Here is a 27,728-nt window from a genome sequence, read left to right on the forward strand (position 1 = left end):
TCATCAACGGACCACCTACGAAAAATTCGTGTTAATCTATCTCGTTTGTTCTATGCTCTACACATTACATCTTACATTCATATAAATATACAAATGTATCTATCTTCGTTTCGCGACCAGTTTTAGCCATTTTTGGGTGAACGTCGTGCAAACAGCCGGACTCCGGACTCATTATGGTGTGACGCCACACATTGCTCTGTAAAGGGAGGCCCATGTGCCGTGTCAGTGAGCGGGACCTACACTTGCACTTTAGGAGGCTGTCATTCAATCGTTTTCTCGCTCTTGGATGTTTGTTTAGCTTCGCTGCTTAAAATGCTGTTAGAAGCAGCGGAAGGGGACGTAACGGTCATCTACAGAGCCGCTGCCGGTAAGCACCGAAGCCAAATGAAGCCCGCTAAGCTAACCAGACACTACTATTTATAGGCTAGCATGTCGCGAAAGTGCCAGCAGCAGTGCTGGGTGTAATGCGCCTTACCGGTAGCGGACTGAAAGCTGCCTGAACATGAATTATGTCGTATGTTTGCTACACGGAACTGAGTGTTCATTTTAATGTTTGTTGCATGATATTCTCTAGTTGTTCCCACACTAATTAATTACACTTGCTGTGATTTACAGCAGCTACTCAGCCAGCTGATCTCAGCCGCCAGCCTACTGGTTAGGTACCCCTGGCGATTGACACAGCTCTTAATGGTTTACCACAATCGATTACCACAGTGCTGCCAACATGAAATGACAAGCTGTCAGTGGCGGAATGAGTTTCCTGAGAACCTGTTGCTGTATTCAAGTTAAATCAATGCAGTATATAATAGAATCGTGTTGGATACTACTATTACTCATATTATTATCTACTTGTTCGGACTCATACTCTCAATATTGTTTCCTATGACATGATCAGAGATAGATTTTTTTTTTTTTGTCTTTCTGTCTACCCTGCTCTCGCTTGTCCTCCCCCAGCCTCAGTGAAGATCCAGGTGGAGCCAGTCGGTCGATGGTACGAGGCCTTTGTGAGGAGGAGGAACAGGAATGTGTCCTCCTCTTTCCAGGAGCTGGAGGAAGAGGAGGAGCTCTCAGAGGAAGAGGAGGATGAAGAGCTGCAACTGGAGGAGTACCCAATGCTCCGAACCTTGGACCCAAAAGACTGGAAGGTACTGGAGGGAATGCAGGGATATCTGACAAGGGAACAGAGCAGGTAGACACCACAGACCAGCCAGTGGCCCTCTTTGTCCCATGTGGATGCTGAGTCAACCGAATGCCAACTAATGGATGCAAAAGGCAACTTTTATCCAATGTCTCACACAGAATGCCGTTCTGGTCTGGGATTGCTTAGAAAATCAGACTGCTGTTTTATATGTGGCTATATATATATATATCTCGCACTCATCAGCTGCTAATGGTTTTTCACAAAGAATCATACAGTTTACGTTGTCCAGCATCACGCCCCTAATTTCGGTTGGACAGCGACCAATCAGAAGGGGAAACATTCAAATTAAACAACCAATTGTGTTGGTGTTGATAAGAGTGCTCAACTAATGAGGAGTGGAATATCAATATAGATGTAGGAAAAACACTTTTAATACATAGCAGTACACGCATGTTTCGTGTGTCATGCACTAATCATCAGCTGATTAGTGCACGACACACGAAACAAGCTTGTACTGCTATGTATTAAAAGTGTTTTTCCTACATCTGTGTATGTATATATATAAAAACCCTCACTTGACAGTGGTTTTGGACTTTTGTCTTGCAAACTGATTTAATACAATGATTCAGTGTACAACCAGGATGCACTAATTGCTTCATCATTTAATCAGTGATCATTAAGTCAAGTTGTAAGGTTCTTGGTGATTGTATACATTATTCATGTCTTGATACACAGTAGTATGTAAATCCTCCCCCCTGTCCTAATTGTAAAATAGTCTAAAAAGAGTTTCTGCTTTAAGCTAATGAATATACACACCATTTTCAGAACCAAGATCACTATGCTGTCCTGGGACTGGCCCACATAAGGTACAAGGCCACACAGAAGCAAATCAAAGCTGCCCGTAAGTAACAGCATTTGGACCGTTTCCCAGTGTCTCTGTTTTAATACACAACCCGCCATAAGAAGCAAACTAATAACCCAAGTAATACACAGCTCACTGTCAGAAACAAACTGATGAAATAATAATCAGTGCTCTGGTGACTTCGTTTGCTACAGATAAAGCCATGGTGCTGAAACACCACCCAGACAAACGGAAAGCTGCTGGAGAACAGATCGTAGAGGGCGACAACGACTATTTCACCTGTATTACTAAAGGTATTATTATTATTATTTATTCTGTTGTTAACACAACAAACTAAGCAGGGGAGCAGCCCTTAAACACAGTGTCATTTTATGTTAGTTAAATGAACACTTAAGGCATGAAAGCCGAGCAATGCTAAGAATAAGAAATTGCTCGGTTGTGCCGATTTGCCCTGTACAACATCAGGAAAATTAGACCCTACCTGTCTGAGCATGCAGCACAACTCCTGGTACAGGCTCTTGTTATATCACGCATTGACTACTACAACTCCTTACTGGCAGGTCTCGCTGCATGCACTTTCAAACCTCTGCAAATGATCCAGAACATGGCGGCATGTCTGGTCTTCAACCAACCCAAAACAGCATACATTACTCCGCTGTTCATATCCCTCCACTGGCTCCCAGTTGCTGCCCGCATCAAATTCAAAACCGTAATGCTCGTTTACAAAACAGCAACTAAAACGGCTCTCGCCTACCTGAACTCCCTCATTGAGGTCTACATTCAGTCCCCCTCACTACACTCTGCCAATGAAAGGTGCCTGGCAATTCCGCCACAACGGGGCCCTAAGTCACCAGCCAGACTCTTCTCTTCTGTAGTTCCCCAGTGGTGGAACGAGTTACCAAACTCCATTCGATCTACTGAGTCCCTCTCCATCTTTAAGAAGAAGCTAAAGACCCAGCTCTTTCTCAAACACCTCCACACATGATGGTATTTAATATTAAAAAAAATGTTAAAAATTCGCTTCTATGCACCCTATTCATTGCCTTTGTGCACTGCCTGTTGACACCTATGGCTAGTTTTTTTGCCACTTACTTGCATTGTCGCCTCCTGACTAGATCCTTGTTGTTGTATTAACTCTCAGATGTACGTTGCTTTGGGTGAAAGGGTTTGCTACATGAAATTGTAAATTGTAAGAATATAAGATGCAGCACAGCAGAGACAGTTTTTTGTTTTTTGCTCTTCCAACAGTAAAAAGATGGGGGGTTTTTATCACAAAAATCAGAATAAAATACAAAATATTTAAAATTTAATGAAAAAAACTCACTTTTAACACATTTCAAACCCGCTTGGTTTCTCAGCTATAGAAATCCTGTCAGACCCCCTGAAGAGAAGAGCCTTTGACAGCGTCGACCCAACCTTTGACAACATGGTGCCTTCAAAGAGCGAAGGCAAAGAGAACTTTTTCGAGGCGTTTGCGCCCGTGTTCGATAGAAATGCCAGATGGTCTTCCAAAAAGCACGTCCCCAAACTGGGAACGCTGGAATCCTCTTTCGAAGAGGTGGATAACTTTTATTCTTTTTGGTAAGTGGTGATGCTATCCGCTGCTTCCCCTTGTAACTGACTGATGAGAAGCTTCTTTTTTTTTGCCCCTCAACACATTTATCCACCCCTCCATGTCTGTCAAGTCGGAGATGGTTTTAACCATCAGGGGTGTAACGGAGGTTAAATCCATCTCAACTCCGTTTACACCCCTGAAAGTAGTCTACCCCTGAGCAAAACCTTACGAATCATCTCTATAGTACATATCATACTTAAGGGGTATTGAACCGAGGGAGAAGTATAAATGTGTTTATATATTTATGTCCCTCTCATTTCTCCATCTGTATGTCTGATCTATGGTTGATAATGATAGTAACTGCTAGTATTCACTATCACTGTTTGTTATTTGTAATGATCTCAGACTGAAGATCATAGTTTTTGTACCACCACATCCCTGATAATGACCCAGAGCTGAAGGCAGACCTGCACTCAATACTCCCATTTCTTCTGGTTGCACTTTCCTCTAAAGGTACAATTTTGACTCATGGAGAGAATTTTCTTATTTGGATGAAGAGGAAAAGGAAAAGGCTGAATGGTGAGTAAACCAGCACAGTCATACGGAGAGTTGTTGTACGTAGTGGGTTTGTCACGATGGGGGATTTCCCTGATATCAGATTAACATCAGTGGTATTAACTCCGTCAGTTCTATTTCATTGTTGTTCCAAACTGAAAGTGCATTACTACTTCAGTGCTGATGTTTGGTGACAAGGTTAAATGACGAAAGCTGTTTCAAGTGTTGATCCCTAATCACTGACTGTGTAAAGAGTTGATGCCACTGTTCAGCCACCTGATGCTGTTGGTATGAAATAACACATTCACCTCAGGTCAGTTACTGTCGAATTACTTCCAAATACACAGCGGCTGTGTCTGAATATTCTGCTTCGTTCTGCATACTAATAGAATATATTGCATACTAACAGTACAAATAATAATTATAATAATAATAATACATTTTATTTGTGGGCGCCTTTCAGAGCACTCAAGGACACCGTACAGAACACAGTAAAAAAAACAACCAGCACTGTATCAGACCATAAAATCAAACAAAGCAGGGTAGACAATAAAAAGTTAACACAACAGATAAGTATAAAATCATCATCTGCACAAAACTCAGTGCAGTGTGGATCAGACTGAATATGCCAGTTTGAAAAGGTGCGTTTTGAGATGGGATCTGAAGGTTGAAAGAGAGTCACTGTTGCGAATGTCTTGTGGGAGAGAGTTCCATAGGCGGGGGGCAGAGTGACTGAAGGCTCTAGACCCCATGGTAGTCAAGCGGGCCGAAGGTGTAGTGAGGTGGAGAGCAGAAGAGGATCTGAGAGTGTGGGAGGGCATGCGGATATGAAGGAGTTCAGAAAGATATAAAGGAGCTAGGTTATTAAGGGCCTTAAAGGTGAGGAGCAGGATCTTGAAGTCAATACGGTATTTAACAGGGAGCCAGTGGAGTTGCTGAAGAACAGGAGTGATGTGATCTATACAAGGAGTTCTGGTAATGGTACGGGCAGCTGAATTCTGGACCAGTTGAAGTTTCTGAAGACACTTGAGGGGAAGACCAAAGAGGATTGAATTATAGTAGTCAATACGGGACGTAACCAGGGTGTGAGTGAGTATGGCGGTGCTGTTTGGTGTAAGTGACGAGCGAAGACAATTAATATTGCGTAGGTGGAAGTATGCAGACCGAGTAACATTGGTGATGTGGGCTTCAAAAGATAATGTGCTGTCCAAGATGACACCCAGACTCTTAACCTGAGGCAATGGAGTAACTATAGAATAGTCAATAGTCAGAGAAAAACTATCAGGTTTAGCCAAAGTAGATTTAGTACCTACTAGGAGGACCTCAGTTTTATCACTATTAAGTTTGAGGAAATGGTATGAAAACCAGGATTTAATTTCTAGTAATTTTGACCACTTACAATATGTATTTTTTCATCACAGATACACTAAATGAGGTAATTAACAACTTCTATAAAATATTGGCCAATGTGGTATTGAGCTGTTATTTGTTTCCCCTTGTGTTTTTAAATGACACAGGCCGTAGAGTTTGTGTATGTGAGCAAGCTACCCAGCCACTATGCAAGAAGTGGCACGTGGATATGGCCGCAGTGTAATCAGTAAATTTGGGAGAAATAGCCAGTCGTATTGTTAAGATTAATACTCATCCCACATCTTTTGTTACTAGAAAATCAAGCATTTATGAATGACATAGTTGTAAAGTCACAAGATGTTAAATATCATGTTAGGCCAACGGTAACGTTGATGGTAGCACGTGCTGGTTGATGACACTGCTGCAATAGCGGCTCACTAGACAGCAACCTCATCCATTCGTCAGTCTGTTTGACTTGTTGCGTGACAACCGATTTTTATGCATGTGGTTAGCCTGGCATGCGCTGAAATGATTTAATCTATTGGAATAGTTAACATGGAAACCCATTCGGCCGTGTTAATGCGCAAAGCCTGTCTGCTATTCAGAGGCTCTGATTCATTCCCACGTGGTAATAATGGAAATGGTAATGTTAGGTGCAGGAAAATAACTTTGTAGTTTCTGGTGACCATTCCACTGCTGTCTACAATCCATTATCTGCATACCGACTAAGGTCTGTCACTGGTCTGCTTAATGTCAATAGTCTCAACGGCCCATGTGAAATCTTTTTGTAATACACGTGTGAATAAGTTAATTGTTGTAAATCACATTTCGATGGCCTTACGCATACGAAATGAGTAGCGATTGTACAGAAAACGGCTTGTGTGTTCTATTATAACACGTGTCTGAAATTCAGATTTGACCAGAAATGTAAAGCGCTTTGAGTGGCTGTTAAGCTAGAAAAGCGCTATATAAAATGCAACTTGATTTATTGATAAGCAGTCGGAAAGGGAAGCGGATTGAAGAGTGGAGTTAGGCTTGGTGGCTAGATAGAGCTGGGTGTCATCCGCATAGCAGTGAAATTGAATGCCAAATTTCCTGAAAATGTGGCCAAGAGGTAATAGGTAAATAATAAATAAGAGGGATCCCAATACAGAGCCCTGGGGAACACCAGTAGTAATGAAAGCACTGTGATTTTTAAGTTGGACAAACTGAGTGCAGCCAGAGACATATGATCCAAACCAGTCAAGAGGGTGCCAGTTATTCCAGTGGAAGCTAATCTCTCTAGGAGGATGTTATGTTATACTGTTTAGTACTTTCTGTCCCTTAAAACATGTTTAATATGTATCATAAATCTATTACACTATCCTCAGTCAACCAGCGGAAGTGACAGCAAGGGGATACGGCTCACACTACGGCTGTGCGATATGACCGTATCGCATTGGTCATATGAGGTCTATATGATCTCATATCACAATATAGGTCATTCTATCACGATATGTGATTTTCTGTAAATTTTCATGAAATTTTCATTTAAGTTTTCATGAATTTCATTTTCTGTAAATTCAGTGAATAAATAGCTTATACGATACAACAGAAGTAGCCCCTCTTCTAGGTACAAGCTCCTGGTTTTGTCCTGGCTGGTCAGAGTCCTTCTGTTCAGAATTATCCCGTTCTGCGTTACATTTACTGTCCTCCATGTTTGTTTGTGTTGCCTTCATGCAAATTTCCTGCCTGTGTCCGTGCTGTGCAAAGAGCGGAAAGGATCGTGCAAATGACGAAAAATATTGCCGTAAAGAGTGTGATTTGCAACACAACGAAATAAATGATAGAGCTTAATATGAAATGATGGACGTTTTCTATCATCCCACAATATATATCGTCATATCACACAGTCCTAGCTCACACAACTTATATCTCCGTGGTAACAACACAAATTTTCTTCCAGAATAGTATCCAGTCGATTGATATTAGATATTTCTGATGAAAATAGTATACATCCTGGCATTGTTAGGAGAGCATATTTTCCATACTGTGAACATTTTAATGTAGTATACTAGAAATAGGTATTATACAGCATGTACTACAGTCATAGTATGGGTATTCAGACAACCAGTCATTGTGCACCATGATGGTGGTGGATTTGCAATGAACAATTAAGAAGCCAGTGGCCCCCTCTAATGGTCAAAGGTGGTGATAAGTTCTCAACCTCATGAAAGGAACGCAGAATGCAGCACCGTGACAAGACTCGTGTACCATCTCAACGTCTTATCTCTGTGGTTGTGCGTTCCTCTTTACAGTCGAGATGAGCGGAGATGGATTGAAAAGCAGAATCGTGCTTCCAGAGCTCAGAGGAAAAAGGAAGAAATGAACCGAATACGAACACTAGTCGGTATGGTCTTATCGGAGCTGATAAACACATAACACACACTTCAGAACTACCCAGCCAGAGCAGCAGCCATGACGGAGGACATAGTTCACCTGTAACAGGACGTTAAAGATGTTGAAATGAAAATGAAAACCTGGGTAACATGGCCGAAGTAAGGTTTACCTCTAACCAGGCTGACCCACAACATTGTAACAGGAAAAGCAATATTTGATCACAGTGAAATAATATGAACTATAAACTTGTATAATAATAAATTCAGCCTGCTGAACTGTAGATGAGGTGAATGACCTCAGCGGCGTCACACTTTCATTCCTTCTGCTGCGTGATGGCCGACGTCCCTCTGGAGTTTATTAGTGTGTGTGGGTTTGTTCGTCTCCTGTCCAGATACCGCTTACAGCTGTGACCCCAGAATAAAGAAATTTAAAGAAGAAGAAAAAGCCAGGAAAGAGTCGGAGAAGAAAGCCAAAGCCGACGCTAAGAAAAGAGAGCAGGAAGAGCGAGAACGAGTAAGTCATTCTTTTATTTAGTCGAGACGGGGAGGCGGCTGGCTGGTGTGGGGTTGAAGAAGATGGAAAGTGTGTATGTGCAAACATTAACTCTGTGTGTGTGTGTGTGTGTGTGTGTGTGTGTGTGTGTGTGTGTGTGTGTGTGTGTGTGTGTGTGTGTGTGTGTGTGTGTGTGTGTGTGTTCCAGGCCCGACAGGCGGAGCTGGAGGCGGCCCGCCTGGCGAAAGAGAAGGAGGAAGAGGAGGCCAAGCAGGCTGCCCAACAGGCCAAGAAGGAGAAGGAGATTCAGAAAAAGGCCATTAAAAAGGAGCGGCAGAAACTCAGGACCACCTGCAAGGTTCTTCCTTTTGACCTAATGTTACGACTACTACTACTACTACTAATACTACTGATACTACTACTGCTACTAATACTACTACTGCCACCACTACTACTGGGTGTAAGAACTGGTTTCTGTATGTGCAGGTGGTGGCTGGGTCTAAGAACTGGTTTCTGTATGTGCAGGTGGTGGCTGGGTCTAAGAACTGGTTTCTGTATGTGTAGGTGGTGGCTGGGTGTAAGAACTGGTTTCTGTATGTGCAGGTGGTGGCTGGGTCTAAGAATTGGTTTGTATGTGCAGGTGGTGGCTGGGTGTAAGAACTGGTTTGTATGTGCAGGTGGTGGCTGGGTGTAAGAACTGGTTTCTGTATGTGCAGGTGGTGGCTGGGTCTAAGAACTGGTTTGTATGTGCAGGTGGTGGCTGGGTGTAAGAACTGGTTTCTGTATGTGCAGGTGATGGCTGGGTCTAAGAACTGGTTTCTGTATGTGCAGGTGGTGGCTGGGTGTAAGAACTGGTTTCTGTATGTGCAGGTGGTGGCTGGGTGTAAGAACTTGTTTGTATGTGCAGGTGGTGGCTGGGTCCAAGAACTGGTTTTTATGTGCAGGTGGTGGCTGGGTCTAAGAACTGGTTTCTGTATGTGCAGGTGGTGACTGGGTGTAAGAACTGGTTTCTGTATGTGCAGGTGGTGGCTGGGTGTAAGAACTGGTTTGTATGTGCAGGTGGTGGCTGGGTGTAAGACCTGGTTTCTGTATGTGCAGGTGGTGGCTGGGTGTAAGAACTGGTTTCTGTATGTGCAGGTGGTGGCTGGGTGTAAGAACTGGTTTGTATGTGCAGGTGGTGGCTGGGTGTAAGAACTGGTTTTTATGTGCAGGTGGTGGCTGGGTCTAAGAACTGGTTTGTATGTGCAGGTGGTGGCTGGGTGTAAGAACTGGTTTGTATGTGCAGGTGGTGGCTGGGTGTAAGACCTGGTTTCTGTATGTGCAGGTGGTGGCTGGGTGTAAGAACTGGTTTCTGTATGTGCAGGTGGTGGCTGGGTGTAAGAACTGGTTTGTATGTGCAGGTGGTGGCTGGGTGTAAGAACTGGTTTTTATGTGCAGGTGGTGGCTGGGTCTAAGAACTGGTTTGTATGTGCAGGTGGTGGCTGGGTGTAAGAACTGGTTTCTGTATGTGCAGGTGGTGGCTGGGTGTAAGAACTGGTTTGTATGTGCAGGTGGTGGCTGGGTGTAAGAACTGGTTTCTGTATGTGCAGGTGGTGGCTGGGTGTAAGACCTGGTTTCTGACAAGTTTCTGTGATTTTCCTCAGAACTGGAACTACTTCGCAGACGACGAGGCGGACAGCGTGAAGATGATGGAGGAAATCGAGAAGCTTTGTGACCGGCTGGAGTTGGCGAGGTACCATTAACCTGAATCAGAGCGCCCCCTCAGGCGCTGAGGCGCCTGTCCCATCTGACACGCCGCCAGCCACGAGCTTCAGAAGTGAATATGATGTTGTTGTTTTCCTCTCATGTCCTCTAGTCTGCAGTCCCTGAACGAAGCCTTGGCCTCGGGAACCAAAGTGGAAGGCAAAGCTGCTGTGGACAAACAGGTGAAGAAGACATGACTCCACCCAATCACAGTTGAGCCACTTTGTGTGTGTGTGTGTGTGTGTGTGTGTGTGTGTGTGTGTTTGTTTGTATAGTGAAGGAGCGTCCAACAATAATTAAACCATGATTTTATTTTTTATTTATTTTGCTTTCCCCCCCATTTTCTTCCCAATTGTACTTGGCCAACTACCCCACTCTTCTGAGCTGTCCCGGTCTCTGCTCCACCCCCTCTGCCGATCCAGGGAGGGCTGCAGGCTACCACATGCCTCCTCCCATACATGTGGAGTCACCAGCCGCTTCTTTTCACCTGACAGTGAGGAGTTTCACCAGGGGGACGTAGCATGTGGGAGGATCACGCTATTCCCCCAGTTCCCCCTTCCCCCCCCAAACAGGCATCCCAACCGCCCAGAGGAGGCGCTAGTGCAGCAACCAGGACACATACCCACATCTGGCTTCCCACCTGCAGACACGGCTAATTTGTCTGTAGGGACGCCCAACCACGCAGGAGGTAACATGGGGATTTGAACTGGCGATCCTCGTGTTGGTAGGCAACGGAATAGACCACCACACCCCAACTTTATTTATAACTTTTATTTACACAAGGTAGGCAAACTTATCCTGCCTGCTCTCATGCAATGCAGTGTTTCTTATACACACTTGGTCAAAGTACAGAATTCCCAGAGAAGTGAACCAGTTTCATGATGAAACGTCTCTCCCACGAAACTTCCTGTCCCGATGGACTGAGTCACCTTTCCCAGTCGTGTACATGCAGTACATGCAGTATATATAGTACATGCAGTACATAGTCACCACACAGTATGAACAGAACAAATCACTGGGTGTGAGTTACAAGAGGCAGGTGTAGAAGCAGCTGAGAACCACTGTGGATGTTTGTCGTCTCACAGCATCAACAAAGTGTTGTCAGGGCTGAACCAGTGTCAGGGCTGAACCAGCGTCAGGGCTGAACCAGCGTCAGGGCTGAACCAGCGTCAGGGCTGAACCAGCGTCAGGGCTGAACCAGCGTCAGGGCTGAACCAGCGTCAGGGCTGAACCAGCGTCAGGGCTGAACCAGTGTCAGGGCTGAACCAGCATCAGGGCTGAATCAGTGTCAGGGCTGAACCAGCATCAGGGCTGAACCAGCCGTCCGAGACTCACTGAACACACTGCGTTCAGGAGTGAACATGTACGGATGTGGTCAAATATCCAGTAGTTTAAACGTGGCTTGATTTCTGTTTCTACTGAAACACACGGGAGGGTGAGACTGCACAACACCAGTGACAGAAGAAGGAAGACGGGTTGTTTGGTCTCCTATCTTTCAACATGTCTGTGTTGGGTTTCAGGTGCAAGAGGTGAACGCTCAGCTGCAGAGGGAGCGGGAGGCGGAGGTCCAGGCCCGGCAGGCGGCGCGCAGCACGGAGCAGGCCAGCGGAGGCGGCGGCGGCGGCGGTGGGAAGGGCTGGTCCGAGGACGACCTTCAGCTGCTTATCAAGGCCGTCAACCTCTTCCCCGCTGGGACCAACGCCAGGTACAGCTTGTCTCTCTTTAACCCTGACCCTGTCTCACTCTAACCCCCTGACCCTGTCTCACTCTAACCCTGACCCTGTCTCACTGTAACCCTCTAACCCTGTCTCACTCTAACCCCCTGACCCTGTCTCACTGTAACCCTCTAACCCTGTCTCACTCTAACCCTGACCCTGTCTCACTGTAACCCTCTGACCCTGTCTCACTCTAACCCCCTGACCCTGTCTCACTGTAACCCTCTAACCCTGTCTCACTCTAACCCTGACCCTGTCTCACTGTAACCCTCTAACCCTGTCTCACTCTAACCCCCGACCGTGTCTCACTCTAACCCCCTGACCCTGCCTCACTCTAAGCTCTCTACCTTGTCTCAATCTAAGCCCCCTACCCTGTCTCACTCTAGCCCCGACCCTGTCGTAGATGTGTGGGTCAGGTCAGTCCAGGGGACATTTCCATCATTCCTCAGCAGCACTGTTCATAAGACTGACTGAATATGTGAACATCTCAGTTACATTCCCTGTGCAAACATACATGCAGATGTAAAATGTGAATCACAATGACCAAAGTTTAAAAAAAAAAAAGGTCTGGAAGAGATATGAGACGATGGAAAAGTGAGTAAAGTAAAAAAAAACGTGAGAAAAATTGTGGTCAGGTGTGTTTACTAAACAGGAATCCAGAGATTCAGTGTTGTTGCTGTTTGAACAAAGTATTAAACGTATTTTATTCTGCAGTTCAGTGCAGTCACCTGTCAGTTTTAATCCCATTTCCTAAAATCCTAGAAATGTCTCCGTTCAAGGAGGCGACGACAGACTAGTTTGGGACGATCTGGGCTCATTTGAATTTAAGCGAAGCACGCTGCACCTGGTCTGACACTTAAAAACCCACAGTCTTCTCCCAGTCACAAGTTAGCTTATGATGCGAGTTGGTGTGACTGACACACACCGTGTGTTGTCTTACGGCAGAGGCATAAAACTCATCTGCTGAAATGTAGAACAAACCTCAAGTGTTTGAGTTTCCCAGCTGACCGTCTGCTGTCTCGCTCCAGATGGGAAGTCATCGCCAACTACATGAACCTGCACTCCACCGGAAGCATCAAGAGGACGGCCAAAGACGTCATCAACAAAGCCAAGAACTTACAACGACTAGGTAGGACAAACGAGAACCGAGCACACACCACTGCCCTGCCCTGAGTTTAAAAATGTTTTCCACATTTTTTAAAGGATTTGTGGGCGTCCGGGTAGCGTAGCGGTCTATTCCGTTGCCTACCACCACGGAGATCACCGGTTGGAATCCCCGTGTTACCTCCTGCTTGGTCAGGCGTCCCTACAGACACATCTGGCCGTGTCTGCAGATGGGAAGCCGGATGTGGGTATGTGTCCTGGTCGCTGCACTAGCGCCTCCTCTGGTCGGTCAGGGCACCTGTTCGGGGGGAGGGGGAACTGGGGGGAATAGCGTGATCCTCCCACGCGCTACGTCCCCCTGGTGAAACTCCTCACTGTCAGGTGAAAAGAAACAGCTGGCGACTCCACATGTATGGGAGGAGGCATGTGGTAGTCTGCAGCCTCCCCGGATCAGCAGAGGGGGTGGAGCAGAGACCGGGACGACTCGGAGGAGTGGGGTAATTGGCCAAGTACAATTGGGGAGAAAAAGGGGGAAAAACAATGAGCTTTTCATTTAAAGTTGTTTAGTTTGTGGTGGAAGTAGCTGTGTTTATGTGTGAGCGGGGCTTCAGAAGCAGGATCAGTCTGCGTCCTGCTGTTTCCTCCTCAGATCCTCAGCAGAAAGACGAGATCAACAGGAAAGCTTTTGAGAAGTTTAAGAAAGAGCACGCCGCCGTGCCGACCACCGTGGACAACGCCGTTCCCTCCGAGAGATTCGACGGTGAGTGTCCAGATGTGGAGCGTCTGTCCCCCTGGGACTGGTTTTTACACCATTCCCTGAGGACAGGACTAGGAATGCATCAGTATCACTTTCCAGTACCACTTCAGTCAGTGTAGTACTCCATAAGCATCGTCCAATACCGAGTCCCGAGCTGATCCAGTACTTTGCTGAACAGAGGACATTTGGACCATTAGTAAGGGCAAAATAATTGAGACAGAATCAGGTTTTTTTCACCATTAATGAGACAGACTGCCACATGTGAAAAATGAAATCAAGACATTTTTCTTTTATTTATGACAAGTTATTCATGACTGTTAGCATCTGACTTTAGTCTTGTGTGAAGTCTCAGATACCGAAGCTCCGTTTAACCCTGGTATCGGTTTCCAAGCAACTCTGAACAAAACTACCTGGAAACGACATTTAAGGGCTGCTCAAGTATGGCAGAATCAAACCAGCAGGGGGCGCAATGCCAACATTGATTACAGAATAAAAAGGATGTGAGCAAATTTGCACAAAAATCGCTATGAAATCAAAGTTGCAGGAATGCCACCCCAGCCCGCTCAAAAGCCCTTTTTTAGTTGTGCAGTTGTTCTTTAAAAAAAAAACAGCATTACTGCCTTTCACCAGCAGTTGTTGGCCGTCCTCACTGGGCTTTTTGTAACTTGTCTGCCATCATGTTGTGTGGTGACTCTTATAGTCTGTATTGAGCACCAAGACGTGTGCCTGCCCGGCCCTTTGGTTTTAATCTGGTCATCATAAGTTAGGCCACGCCTGCAGACTTCTGTCATGGCGGCGTTCATTCCTCCTGGATGGCTGCTGAGCGGTAACTAATATATACCCGTTGGGATAACCAGGGGTTTCGTTGTTACCAGTGTGTGTGTGTACGTACACTCCATTGACAGCCATGACGTGTTAACGGCCGTATAGACACAGACGCCAGTGTGATGGCGCTCATAATGCCAGAACGAGTGTCCTGCTGGGTGTCACAACTGTTCATGTTACACCTCCGTGTGTCTCATCAGCTGCCAGCGGCGACGCCGCGGCTCCCTGGACCACCGAGGAACAAAAGCTTCTGGAACAGGCGCTGAAGACATACCCGGTCAGCACACCCGAGAGGTGGGAGAAGATCGCCGCCGCCGTGCCCGGACGCAGCAAGAAAGACTGCATGAAGCGCTACAAGGTAAAGGGACCACAACACCATGTGTCACAATGGCTTTGAATATTACACAGTACTGATATCACAATATCTGCTCCCATATGTTAAAAACACCGCGTTACGGGCGTCCAGGTAGTGTAGTGGTTTATTCCAGTCTACCAAAAAGGGGGATCGGCGGTTCGAATCCCCATGTTACCTCCGGCTTGGTCGGGCGTCCCTACAGACACAATTGGCCGTGTCTGCGGGTGGGAAGCCAGATGTGGGTATGTGTCCTGTTCAATGCATTGGCGCCTCCTCTGGTCAGTCGGGCACCTGGGGGGAATAGCGTGATCCTCCCACGCGCTACGTCCCCCTGGTGAAACTCCTCACTGTCAGGTGAAAAGACGCTGCTGGTGACTCCACATGTATGGGAGGAGACATGTGGTAGTCTGCAGCCCTCCCCGGATCAGCAGAGGGGGTGGAGCAGAGACCGGGACGGCTCGGAAGAGTGGGGTGATTGGCCAGGTACAATTGGGGAGAAGGGGGGGGGCATGTTTATAAATGCAGCTGAGCGCCATCATACTGAAACGCTCGGTAGTGTAACGTGTACATAACATCAAACCAAAACCAGTTTCCAGATAATACCCCTCAGATATTTAACACTTCATTTACTGACAGCTTTTTGGTCAGATTTTCCATTGTCATTCATTTATACAACAAAATTGTGTATCACAACATGACAATATCTGAATTTCATCCCCATTCAACACTTTTGAAAGACGATAAATATTCATAACTACCCAGCGCCACATCGTGGCGCCATTTCAGTCTGAGGAGTTCTGATGAGTGTTTCTCGCCCAGACCTTCGAGGTGACGTAGATGAAACCAGCTGCTGCTTGGGAGTTAAATCAGTCAGATGTGGACATTCAGAGACTGGTTGTTATTCAGACTGAGTTTAAAGACATTTTACAAGACTTTCTTTCCTTTGCTCCTCCTGACAGGAACTGGTGGAAATGGTCAAAGCCAAGAAGGCTGCCCAGGAGCAAGTAGCAGCGAAGAGCAGGAAATGACAAAAACCACAACATATAGTCTCTGTTATTTTAACATTATTGTGTTGGTCTTTATTTTATAATAAAATTAAAGGAGGACAAAAAAAATCCTACAAAGAGACTTAAATACTGTGTTTGTAGAGTTTTGTTAAGATACTGTACAGGTGCTGCCAGCTGGCGACCAGCTTGTCTTCAGGTTCTCATCCAGAACATTCCACCGCGGATCTGCTGGTAGTCTGGGAGCTGCTCGATGGGACCTGCCATTCAAAAACACCCCCCAAAATGAAGATGCCCGTCATGTCAGACTCGTGTGTTCACAGCAGCTGAGGGCAGACTGGTGCAACAGCGTCAGTACTGCACAGCTAATAAAATGTTCATATTAGTTACTGAGTTTGTTAGCTGGGAATGGCTCCATGATTTGTATAAAATACTGCTAATTAGGGATTATGAAATTGATTTAAATAGAGCATTTTATCAACTGTACCTTAAAGGAAACTAAACTAAAAGTAATGACATTCAGGCCACAACTCCCCGTCTGTAGTCGTTCTGACATATTTTCACGAAATTATCCAGGAAGTAGTTATGAAATACATCTGAAATGTCCTTAAACAAGGCACTGCTGTTGAGGAACTGACCTCCGAGAGAGAGAGAGAGAGAGCATGGAAGAGGTTGGTAGTGCTTTTTAAACCAGAAGATCTGCACTCTAAAGACCCCAAATGATGATCCATCTAATGTGTATGTCTTTATTTTCCTTTTTGATTTTTTTCCCCCCTTTTTCTCCCCAATTGTACTTGGCCAATTACCCCGCTCTTCCAAGCCGTCCTGGTCACTGCTCCACCCCCTCTGCTGAGCCAGGGAGGGCTGCAGACTACCACATACCTCCTCCCATACATGTGAAGTCAACAACCGCTGCTTTTCACCTGACAGTGAGGAGTTTCACCAGGGGAACAGTGTGGTGGAGGACCACGCTATTCCCCCCCAGTTCCCCCTCCCCCCTGAACAGGCGCCCTGACCAACCAGAAGAGGCGCTAATGCAGTGACCAGGACACATACCCACATCCGGCTTCCCACCCACAGACACGGCCAATTGTGTCTGTAGGGACGCCCGACCAAGCCGGAGGTAACACGGGGATTTCGAACGGCGATCCCCATGTTGGTAGGCAACGGAATAGACCGCCACGCTACCCAGACGCCCCTCCAATGTGTATTTCTGATTCCAGCCTGAAATATGACAACTTCACAATTGCACTGAAGTGATGTGACCATGAGCAGTGTTGCTTGTTGTCACAGGAGAGGCCCGGACGAATGACCCACCGTGTTTTCATGTCTTGGTCATCTTTACGACTAGTGGTGACGGGTTTTCTCACAAGATGATTTTAGAGGTTATGAACTCTTGGGGGTACGTAGACTACAAAACGATGCATTTAGTGAATTCATTCAGAAAGGTGCAGGTGTCGACATACCGACTGCTGCAATAGCGGGAGACTTGTCAAAGATGTATTTGGTGCACACGTCCTTGATGGTCTTTGCGTCGATGGCCTGTTAGAAGGGCAAAGGGAAACAGCGATCACTTCCCAAGTACTGCTGACTTGCTCCACTTTCATCATCTTACCACCACTCTGCTACTGCCACAGTAATGTCAGGGCAGTCAAAAGACGGGTCTGTAAATCGTGGTTGTTTTCTAATCTAAAAACATGGCTGACGTACTTCCACTTTGTCTTAAGAGGGGTAAAAATCTGTTCTTCCTGTTGCCCACAATGTTAAAAAACACTTATTGCCTTTACTTCTGTTTGATCGCTTACTTTGCATTTCAGCAGTGTATAAATATACAGCTGTTGTCAGTGAAACGACCGCAGTAAATAAAGGTGATTTGATCGAGTCATAAAATACTATCCATCCATCATCCAAACCGCTTACCCTGCTCTCAGGGTCACGGGAATGCTGGAGCGTTTCATAAAATACTAACAGCCCTGAAATTACCATTTATCTTTGATAAGCCAGTTAGCATTTTGTGACCACTGATCAAATCACTACAGAAATAAAGGTATGTGACAACACCTGTCATACTCTGCTGAAACACAAAGTGATCACAGACAGGATCGAAGGTGACAGACAGCTGGCTTTTTAAAGGCAACGGGGAAACCGATCTTTAGCCTTTTATGACTTAAGTGGAAGCGTGTCGGCCAGGCTTGTGGAAAAAGGTCAATTCACTCACATCAATTCGTGCCTCCAGCTCATGAAGGGGGATCCGCCGACTGTAGCACAGCATCTGTCTGCCGATGTCCTCACAGATGGGAGTGGAGCCTGATGGGTGGGGGGACACAAAGTTTGAATGGAGAGCGACAGGTTAGGATTCTGCATCTGTTGTGGTGGGAGACACAAGGCCGTCTTACCATCCAGGTGCAGCAGCATGTTGGTCTTCAGCAGGTTCTTGGCTCGCACCACTTCGCTCTCTGTCAGACTCGTGCACAGTGACATCCTGTGATAAACGTCAGGATTAACTTCATGACATCTGTCATTCAAGCTGTCTGACTGTTCCAGACAACCCGAACAGGGGTGCTCTGCAGGTTCAGGAGACGGCCCTATCAGCCCCCCACTACCGACACTGACCTCATCCAACATGCGATCCCTCAAAAATAAAATGGATGAACTTTTGTCTTTGACACAAACCGACAGAGACTGCTCGGCCTTCTGCTTTACCAAGACATGACTGGATCAACCGGTCCCTGATCAAGCGATACCCCCCCCCCCCGGCTTCAATATCATCAGAGCCACCAGGTCGGTCAAACTACCTCACAAGTCAAAAGGTGGGGGTATTTGTCTCATGGTCAATCAGCACTGGTGTAACAACACAACAATCCTTCATCACTACTGCTCTTATGATCTTGAATTCATCAGTTTGAACTGGAGACCATATTACCTCTGAGAGAGTTCACTTTGTATTAGTTAGTGTTTACATTCCACCACAAGCTAACGCTAACACAGCCATTAGCTAACTCTCACGACATATTTCCTCTGTTCATAGCTCCAACCCTGACATGTCTGTCATTGAGTTAGGTGATTTCAACCATACAAATCTGTCCCCCAAACTACCGAACTATGAGCAACAAGTCACTTGCCATAGCAGAGAAAACAAAACATTGGATCACTGCTACATCTCAATTTCGAATGCTTACCGTGCATTTCCGAGGGCTCCACTGGGGAAGTCCAACCATGTTGTGTTACTCCTCATCCCCAAATACAGACAAAAGCTTAAATCCATCAAACAAACAATAAAATCTATCAGGTCCTGGTCCTTGGATGCCACTGAAACACTTCGAGGGTGCTTTGAATTCTGATTTAGTGCAGCTTGTGACTCGTTCGATGAACTCACAGACACAGTGACATCATACATCAAGTTCTACGAGGAAATGTACATCCCTACCAAAACAGTGACATTGTATGGCAATAAAAAACCCTGGTTCTCCAAAGAATTGTACCTCCTACACAAAGGAAATAACTGGGCGTACAAAAACAGATCAATACAGAGCAGCCAAGTATAAGTTGTGTGCTGTAATAAAAAACAAAAAACAAAGTCCAGCTACGCAACAAAATTGGAACAATTCTCTTCCAGTAACTCCAGATCAATATTGAAAAATCTTGAGAAAATTACAGATAAAAAAACGGCCCCTGCTCCCCTCCAAATAATGACCATAACCTCCCAAATAAATTAAATAAGTTTTATGCAAGGTTTGAAAGACCTATTCCACCAGCCATCCACCTACTCCCACTCCAATGCCACCGTTCTGCATCCAGGAGGATGATGTGAAAGCTACATTCAAGAAGCAGAACATTAGGAAAGCAGCAGGGCCAGACGGCATCAGTCCTGCTTTGTTGAGCCACTGCAGTACAATTGGCCCCAATATTTTCCACCATAATTAACACCTCTCTAAGCCAATGTACTGTCCCACAGTGCTTCAAACTGTCTACCATCATTCCTGCGCCGAAGTCCTCAAAGATCACCTGCCTCAATGACTTCAGACCAGTTGCCCTGACATCTGTGGCCATGAAAGCATTTGAGCGCATCATTCTACCATACTTGGATCCTGCACCTCCCCAATGATGGACCCATATATCAATTTGCCTATCAAGCCAACTGGTCTGTTCAGGATGCAGTTAGCATAGCCCTCCACCATGCCCTGCAACACCTGGAATCACCAAACACCTACACATGCATCCTGTTCATAGACTAGTTCCGCCTTCAACTCCATCACCCCACTCAAACTCTACCATACTCTTGGATGTGAACATTGACCCAGCCATATGCCAATGGATTCAGAGCTTCCTGTGGAACAGGCCACAGAGGGTGAAGGTTAATAACCTAACCTCACACCCTCTTACCCTCAGTACAGGTGCTCCTCAGGGCTGTGTTCTCTCCCCCTGGCTCTTCTCACTTTACACCACCCACTTTACCTCCATGGACAGTTCTGTTAAAATAATAAAATACGCAGACGACACAACCATTGTAGGCCTCAACTCCAACAATGATGAAACCCAGTACCGCACCATAGTAGACCAAGCTGTCACTTGGTGTGCATACACCGACCTTCTGCTTAATACAGCCAAAACCCAAGAACTCATTATTGACTTCCAATGCATGCCGAATCCGAAAACACCCATACAAACGAATGGAGACCCCATCACCACCACCGACTCTTTTAAATTCCTTGGAAGATACATCAGCACCAACCTGAAGTGGAAAATTAACACTGAACACATCATTGCAAAAGCTCAACAACCACTTGACTTTCTTAGGCAACTTAAAAAATACCGGATCAAACGTCAACTGCTCGTTCTGTTTTATTCAGCCATTATCGAGTCCATCATAACATCTTCTATTACAGTATTACAGTAGTATAGTATCATAGTATTACAGTATGATGCGGTGGCATGGACAGTCAAACATGGAAAAAACTGCAGCGGATTGTCAACAAGGTATCCCAAATCATGAGCAACCCACTCCCTTAGTTGAATCTCTATAGACTCACTGGACTGTAAAGCGAGCAAAGAAGATCACCTCCGACCCCTCACATCCTGCTTATCACCTCTTCCAGCGTCTTCCCTCAGGGAGGCGCTACAGGTCACTGTCCACTAAGACTAAACACTTCACAAACCGTTTTTTTTCCCCCTAGCCATCAGGACTCTGAATTCCTCCCTATAGTCCCTCCTCACACACCACTGACATAAACACCACCATTCACCTGACTGTTGTGTGTAATATGTTTGTTTCTGCTGTTGTGTGACTGTATTGTTCATGATAATATGTGGAGTGTCTGCTGTTGTCCATGGATGTATTGTGCTGCAGAGTTTAACATGCTGTACCGAAAACAAATTCTACCGGCCTTGGTTATGTGGCTAATAAACCATCTATCTACAATCTATCTATTTTTAACTGCTAACATTTTTTTTTTAGCAAACAGGGGCTAAGACCCGCTAATTTTGACCCATTTGGTGCAGCATTGTACCCAAGAAACTACACAGGGAATGGAACCTCTAAACCTTGCAGTGATGGCAGCTTACCAGTCCGTTTAAGTACAAACGGCCAAAAAACTTGAGAGTAGTAAGTTTAGCAACTGCTCTGCTTCTTAGTTTAGTTTAGTCCATCTACCTGCTGTGTAAGAAACCATAAACTTTATCAATCCTCCCCTGATCGGCTTTTCAGCAAGTTGGCCGGGTCCTCACCACTCCATCTGTGTGAAGTGCATCATCTCTCTGATGGTTCCTGGTTCACACACCATGTAGAGCCCCCACAGGCCCGTGTCCGTGTAACACGTGTTGAAGGACTGGAAGCTGTGGCACAGGTTCCCCTGACAGGCCATCTGGGCCAACCGGCTGGACAGGTTCTACAGGAGAGACAGGGGGAGACAACTAGAACTCAAAGATGGCCGAGTGCTGTAAGTTCATAGCGGTCTCACCGTGTTGCTCAGTTCGGCTGAAAAAGACGATGTCTGAAACTTGGGGTTTTAGTCACACTTTAATTTTTAAAATTGAGCATTTCGGAGTGTGTAGCATTAAAAAGGCGAGCGACCTCCGAGGTCCCAAATCAAAACCCAATTTCACTCTGATTCTGTTCACGCTTTCCAAACTAGTGCTAGGCATGGGAATGTCTAAAGGATAAAACAAAAAGAGCATATTTACAAGAAAAAAATATATATTCCAAGAGCTTTACTTGCCAAGTACATATTTACACATATCCAGAATTTGTCCTCTGTATTTAAGTCATCCTACATTAAACTCTTAGGAGCAGTGGGCAGCTATTTTCTCTTGTGCATGGCTATTACCTCCCATTTCGTTTTTAAACTCTCAAAGAAGATTGATGGTGAGATTAAACAACCCTAAATGGGTGCTGAGAAAAGTGTGCAGACCCCATGTTTTCTTTTTTTACTTGTGTCAAAGTGACAGCAAATACTTTTTGCTGAAACATGTATTGAAAAAGGGCGGCACGGTGGTCAGCGCAGTCGCCTCACAGCAAGAAGGTCCTGGGTTCGAGCCCCAGGGTAGTCCAACCTTGGGGGTCGTCCCGGGTCATCCTCTGTGTGGAGTTTGCATCTTCTACCGGTGTCTACGTGGGTTTCCTCCGGGTGCGCCGGGCTTCTTTACATGATCAGTGATAACATGCTTTTATTTTCTTTAGTTGATTTTTCATTGCATCAAACAGTTTGATAAGAACATGTTTTTAAAAACTTACACTGGAATCAGGATCTTGCAACAGCAGAACCAGATCACCAGATTGATGTGGTACTCACCACCCCTCCGCCAAAGGAGCGATCCCAGTTCCCGATGAGCGTGTTGGCTACCATAAGGGGAATGGTGTCCGGGTGCGACCAGCCCACCGCCTCCACTGCAATGGCTATATGCGCCAGGGGCATTTTATCATCACGCACTCGGATCTGAGAAGCAACAAACGAACAAGTTTTGCTGGTCCTTCTGTTTATGATTCCCTCTCATGAATAAACTGCATTTCTTTTATCTTGACCGTGAACGCTGTCCAACCTATCTGGATCAACTACCATCCCCCGCACGTGTGCTGGATTGTGTAATGATGTGTGCTTTCCTTAGACGTACCTCACTTCCTGTGAATTTGCATTCAGGAAGAGCCGGCACTTCACCTTTGTATCTGGCAGGAAGCTTTCCAAAGTGGTACTTGGCCAAATCGATGAGCTCATCATGGGACACCCCTGAGCAAAAGGCAAATTCCAATCAATCTGTTTTACTTAGGAGCAAATTCAAGGTGATGGGGGGGGGGGGCTACAGAGAAGCATGTAGGTTACAATAAAGTAGACTAATGACTTGATGAGCCGTCACTGATTTTGTTTAGTTTCCAGAACCCACTCCCTGACCACACAGCTGGGAAGGACTTTACGTCTCCGTCTGTCAACTGGACAAACTGAACAGACTGTTTTACCGACTTTAACTGAACATTTGAACTGTAATTGAAGGAAAGTCTTGCGGAGGACTTGATCGGTACAGTCCTGTGTGGACTACGACGTAGACGCTGACGGGAGCCGGAGCGCTCGTTAAACGGCAACAGCGAGGATTTAGAACCGCGCTCCCGTCAATCCACCTGGCGAATGTCCGCTCTCTGGCCACCAAGATGGACGAACTGCTGCTCCTAAACAGAAAAAACTCGGACTTTTCCAAATCTGCTGCCTTGTGTCCCACTGAAACCTGGCTTAGCGGGCACATCACGCACAGTACACTTCATCTGTCACAGTTCCAACTCCTCCGGGCGGACCGCGATACGGAGCTATCAGGAAAATAACGGGGTGGTGGCATATGCTTCTACATAAACGAAGGTTGGTGTACGGATGTCAGTGTTGAAGAAATCATGCAGCCCTCACTTAGAGACCTTCTTCACTGACTGTAAACCACACAAGTTCCCTCTCCCCCCCGAACAGGCACCCCGACCAACCAGAGGAGGCGCCAGTGCAGCAACCAGGACACATACTCACATCTGGCTTCCCACCCACAGACACGGCCAATTGTGTCTGTAGGGTGGGAAGGGATGCCCGACCAAGCCAGATGTAACACGGGGATTCGAACTGCCGATCCCCGTGTTGGTAGGCAACGGAATAGACCATCCTTGAGGATTTTAACAGAGCAAACTCTACACAACATTAAAGGACGCCTATCGCTCTGTCCCCCGTGCAGCCGTGGGCCCCTCTGGTCACTGTCTGATTCATCTCATCCCAACCTACAGGCAGAAACTAAAACCTGCAGAGCCTGTGATTAAAACTGTGAGGACACAGACCAGTGAGTCAAAACTGGAGCTCCAGACCTGCCTCGGCTGCACTGACTGGAGGGTTTTTGAGGCTGCTTCTACAGACCTGGACAAACTCACTGACACTGTGACATCTTACATCAGCTTTTGTGAGGACATGTGTATGCCCACCAAAACCTTCTGTACCTTCAACAACAATAAGCCCTGGTTCTCAGCTAAAGTCAGGCAGCTTCATCAGGCCACAGAGGAAGACTACAGGAGTGGAGATAGGATCCAGTTCAACAAAGCCAGAAATACACTCACAAAGCAGATCACAGTGGCAAAAAAGTGCTACTCTAAAAAGTTGAAAAAGAGGTTTTCTGCCAACGACCAACCCATTATAAGTCTGGAGAGGTTTGAAAGACATTAACAACTACAGGAGACCCCCCCCCACACACACACACACACACACACATACACACACACACACTGCAGGGAACCATCAACTGGCTAATGATCTAAATGGGTTTTACTGCAGGTTTGAAAAGCAAACGTTCACACCCCTCACCCTCTCTGGCCACTACACACAACCAACTGCACTCCCTGCCAGCCACTCCCCCCTCCCCACCAAACCCCCACCCACACTCAGGATCTGTGTGGAGGAAGTGTGCCAGCTCTTCCAGAGACAGAAGACCAGGAAGGCACCGGGCCCAGGTGGCGTGTCACCCTCCTGTCCTGTATGTGGACTTCAGCTCAGCGTTCAGATATCCTCAGATATCCTCCACTCCAAACTCACCCAGCTCACTGTGCCAGCCCCCATCTGCCAGTGAATTAAAAACTTCCTGACAGACAGGGGGCAGCTGGTGAGGCTGGGGAAAATCACATCCAGCACCTGGACAATCAGCACTGGCGCCCTACAGGGATTTGTGCTCTCCCCTCTACACAAATGACTGCACCTCAGGTGACCCGTCTGTTAAACTCCTGAAGTTTGCGGACGACACAACCATCACTGCCCTTATCCGGGGTGGTGACGAGTCTGCAGATAGACGGGAGGTTGATCAGCTGGCCCTCTGGTGCGGCCATAACAACCTGGAGCTGAACACACTCAAAACAGCGGAGATGACAGTGGACATCAGGAGGACTCCCCCTACACTGCCCCCCCCTCATCATACTCAACAGCACGGTGTCTACAGTGAAAATGTACAGATTTCTGGGTTCCACGATCTCCCAGGACCTAAGGTGGGCACCAACATAGACACAATCATAAAAAAGGCCCAGCAGAGGATGTACTTTCTCCACCAGTTCAAGAAATTCAACCTGCCTCAAGACCTGTTAATTCAGTTCTACACTGCAATAATCCAGTCTGTCCTCTGCACATCCATCACTGTCTGGTTTGGATCGGCCACCAAACAGGACAGGGACAGACTGCAACGGACAGTTAGGTCTGCAGAGAAAATCATTGGTGCCAACCTGCCCTCCACTCAGGACTTATACACCTCCAGACTCAGGAAACGGGCAGGCAACATCACTGCAGACCCATCACACCCTGGTCACAACCTGTTCCAACTCCTCCCCTCTGGTAGGCGCTACAGAGCACTGCACCCCAAAACAACCAGATATAAAAACAGTTTCTTTCTGTGGGCTGTCATTCAAATGAATGCTTAAACACTGTCAATAAATCCACCCATGTTGTATATACTGTACTGTACATGTTGTACATACTGTACAGTACATGTTGTATATACTGCACTGTACATGTTGTATATACTGTACATGTTGTACATACTGTACTGTACATGTTGTATATACTGTACTGTACATTGTACATATACTGGTACACTCTGTCATGTACATCACCTTCAGGTATGTATGTCAGTAAGCTGCTAACATGTATTTCAGCATCTCTGATATATTCTCTGCACCACTGCACCTTATCACCTCTTATTTCACCTGTATAAGTCAGTCCTTGTGTATATATGTGAAGATTGTTGTTATTATTATTGTTGTTATTCTATGTTAAGTACACTGAGAGAGCCACGAAACCAGTCATATTCCATGTAGTGCAAACCTACATGACCAACAAACATGATTCTGATTTTGATTCTAAAATCAGTGATTTGGAACAAAATTAAAAACTAAGTGGTTTTGAATTAGGAGATGAGACTTATTTTAACAGATTAAGAGTAAAATGTATTTAAGTTATCAAACAAAGAGATTTCATTGAAGAAATTAACATATCTCACCTCCAGCAGCAGCCAGCACTATCCTGGGCCCTTTGTAGTGTGTGGTGATGTATTCTACAAGATCTCCTCTGTTGATGGTTCTGCATTACACACACACGAAAACACACACACACACACACACGAAAACACAAACACACACACACACACACACACACACACACACACACACACACACACACACACACACACACACACAGAAACAACACCAACTTAATCAGAACCACAATCAGAATCAGAATACTTAATTCATCCCCGAGGGGAAACTGGGTAATTAATCCCAAGAAACTTGCTTTGTTTTTTGTTTCTTTTTAAGTGTGCATGTAAAACACTTGACATGAGCTCATCAGTATTTAGTCCAACTCACTGGCTGTGAGTTTGAAAAGAACCAAAATGAAAAGCCATCCTACTTGATGTTCTCTGTGGGACCCAGGATGGTTCTGCCCAGTGCCGTGGACTGATAGGCGGTGGCATGGAGGTAGTCGAACACAACTTCCTGCAGGTTGGTCTCAACTTCCTGCATCTCCCGGAGGATCACCCCCCTCTCCCGCTCGATCTCTGTCTCGCCCAGCATGCTGTTCTGGATAATGTCCGCCAGGATCTCCACCGCTGGCAAACAGGAACCAGGAGAGGTTTTAAAATGAATTATTTCTTTTTTAATCTGTTTGTAACTGTTAGATTTTTCTGTAGCAAAAGAGAAGAGTGAAGATTTCAGACTGGATTCTTCAAAGTGACATTGGCACTCTCCCCTTCACTCTGGTCATGACAGCAGAGATGAAGATCTCTCAATACCTGGTGACTGGAATCTAAATTTTCAAAAGCAATGACTTAACAATTCTACTGACACTTAAGGTCCTCTTTCATGTCCTACCTCGTGGAAGATCCTTTGAAAAAGCTTTGGCATAATACACAGTCTGCTCCCGGGATGTGTACGCATTCAGGTGGGCTCCCATATTCTCAATCTCCAGCTCTAAATCTAGTTGGGACCGCTTCCTGGTACCCTGTCAGACACACAAACACAGATCAGGTGATCAAGGTGATTAAAATGTTTTGGCTGGAATCTTCTGGAAATGTCACATGGTTCTTCTTTACGTGTGCCATTGGTTGTGTTTTAAATCAGGTCAGGTTTTTTTAGGCTCTGTGCCTGTTATCAGACATGAAGGCAGAAGAGGGATCAGCAACATTCAATCTGCTGAGATTTGTGACCGCCATTAAGTGATTCCTAACTGATTTCAATTGTGAAGGGAACAGTCTGAACATAGGTCCAGTGTTAAGTGGACCTATGTTCAAACTTAAACATACAAAGTGCATACAAAGTGAAGAATGGCATGAAACAGTCTACTACTACTACTAATACTAATACTATATTTGGCTGCTCCCATTAGTGGGCGTCACAGCGGATCATCCGT

The 27,728-nt window shown here is 45.9% G+C and overlaps 2 protein-coding genes across 2 annotated transcripts in view; one reads left to right on the top strand and one right to left on the bottom strand.

Annotated features, from left to right (window-relative positions):
- On the top strand, positions 1 to 15,977 carry dnajc2 (DnaJ (Hsp40) homolog, subfamily C, member 2). Its single transcript, XM_056276618.1, has 16 exons — positions 1 to 367; positions 955 to 1,145; positions 1,967 to 2,042; positions 2,198 to 2,296; positions 3,362 to 3,584; positions 4,072 to 4,137; positions 7,761 to 7,852; positions 8,234 to 8,355; positions 8,543 to 8,692; positions 9,978 to 10,066; positions 10,190 to 10,259; positions 11,598 to 11,782; positions 12,821 to 12,921; positions 13,546 to 13,656; positions 14,679 to 14,836; positions 15,793 to 15,977. Exons 1-16 carry the CDS (start codon positions 313 to 315, stop codon positions 15,859 to 15,861), a joined length of 1,857 nt encoding a protein of 618 aa, XP_056132593.1. The 5' UTR covers positions 1 to 312; the 3' UTR covers positions 15,862 to 15,977.
- Positions 15,896 to 27,728, bottom strand: part of pmpcb (peptidase, mitochondrial processing subunit beta) — a 14,148-nt gene continuing 2,315 nt past the window's right edge. Inside the window, exons 4-13 of the mRNA XM_056276621.1 lie at positions 27,191 to 27,320; positions 26,730 to 26,928; positions 26,323 to 26,402; positions 22,945 to 23,057; positions 22,626 to 22,769; positions 21,562 to 21,722; positions 18,234 to 18,319; positions 18,056 to 18,144; positions 17,304 to 17,379; positions 15,896 to 16,097 (exon numbers count right to left, since the gene is read on the bottom strand). Coding sequence (XP_056132596.1) covers positions 16,033 to 16,097; positions 17,304 to 17,379; positions 18,056 to 18,144; positions 18,234 to 18,319; positions 21,562 to 21,722; positions 22,626 to 22,769; positions 22,945 to 23,057; positions 26,323 to 26,402; positions 26,730 to 26,928; positions 27,191 to 27,320 — 1,143 coding nt within the window. The 3' untranslated portion in view covers positions 15,896 to 16,032. The remainder of the gene's footprint in view (positions 16,098 to 17,303; positions 17,380 to 18,055; positions 18,145 to 18,233; positions 18,320 to 21,561; positions 21,723 to 22,625; positions 22,770 to 22,944; positions 23,058 to 26,322; positions 26,403 to 26,729; positions 26,929 to 27,190; positions 27,321 to 27,728) is intronic.

The sequence above is a fragment of the Lampris incognitus genome, chromosome 3 (genome assembly GCF_029633865.1).
Source record: "Lampris incognitus isolate fLamInc1 chromosome 3, fLamInc1.hap2, whole genome shotgun sequence".
Classification (NCBI taxonomy): domain Eukaryota; kingdom Metazoa; phylum Chordata; class Actinopteri; order Lampriformes; family Lampridae; genus Lampris; species Lampris incognitus.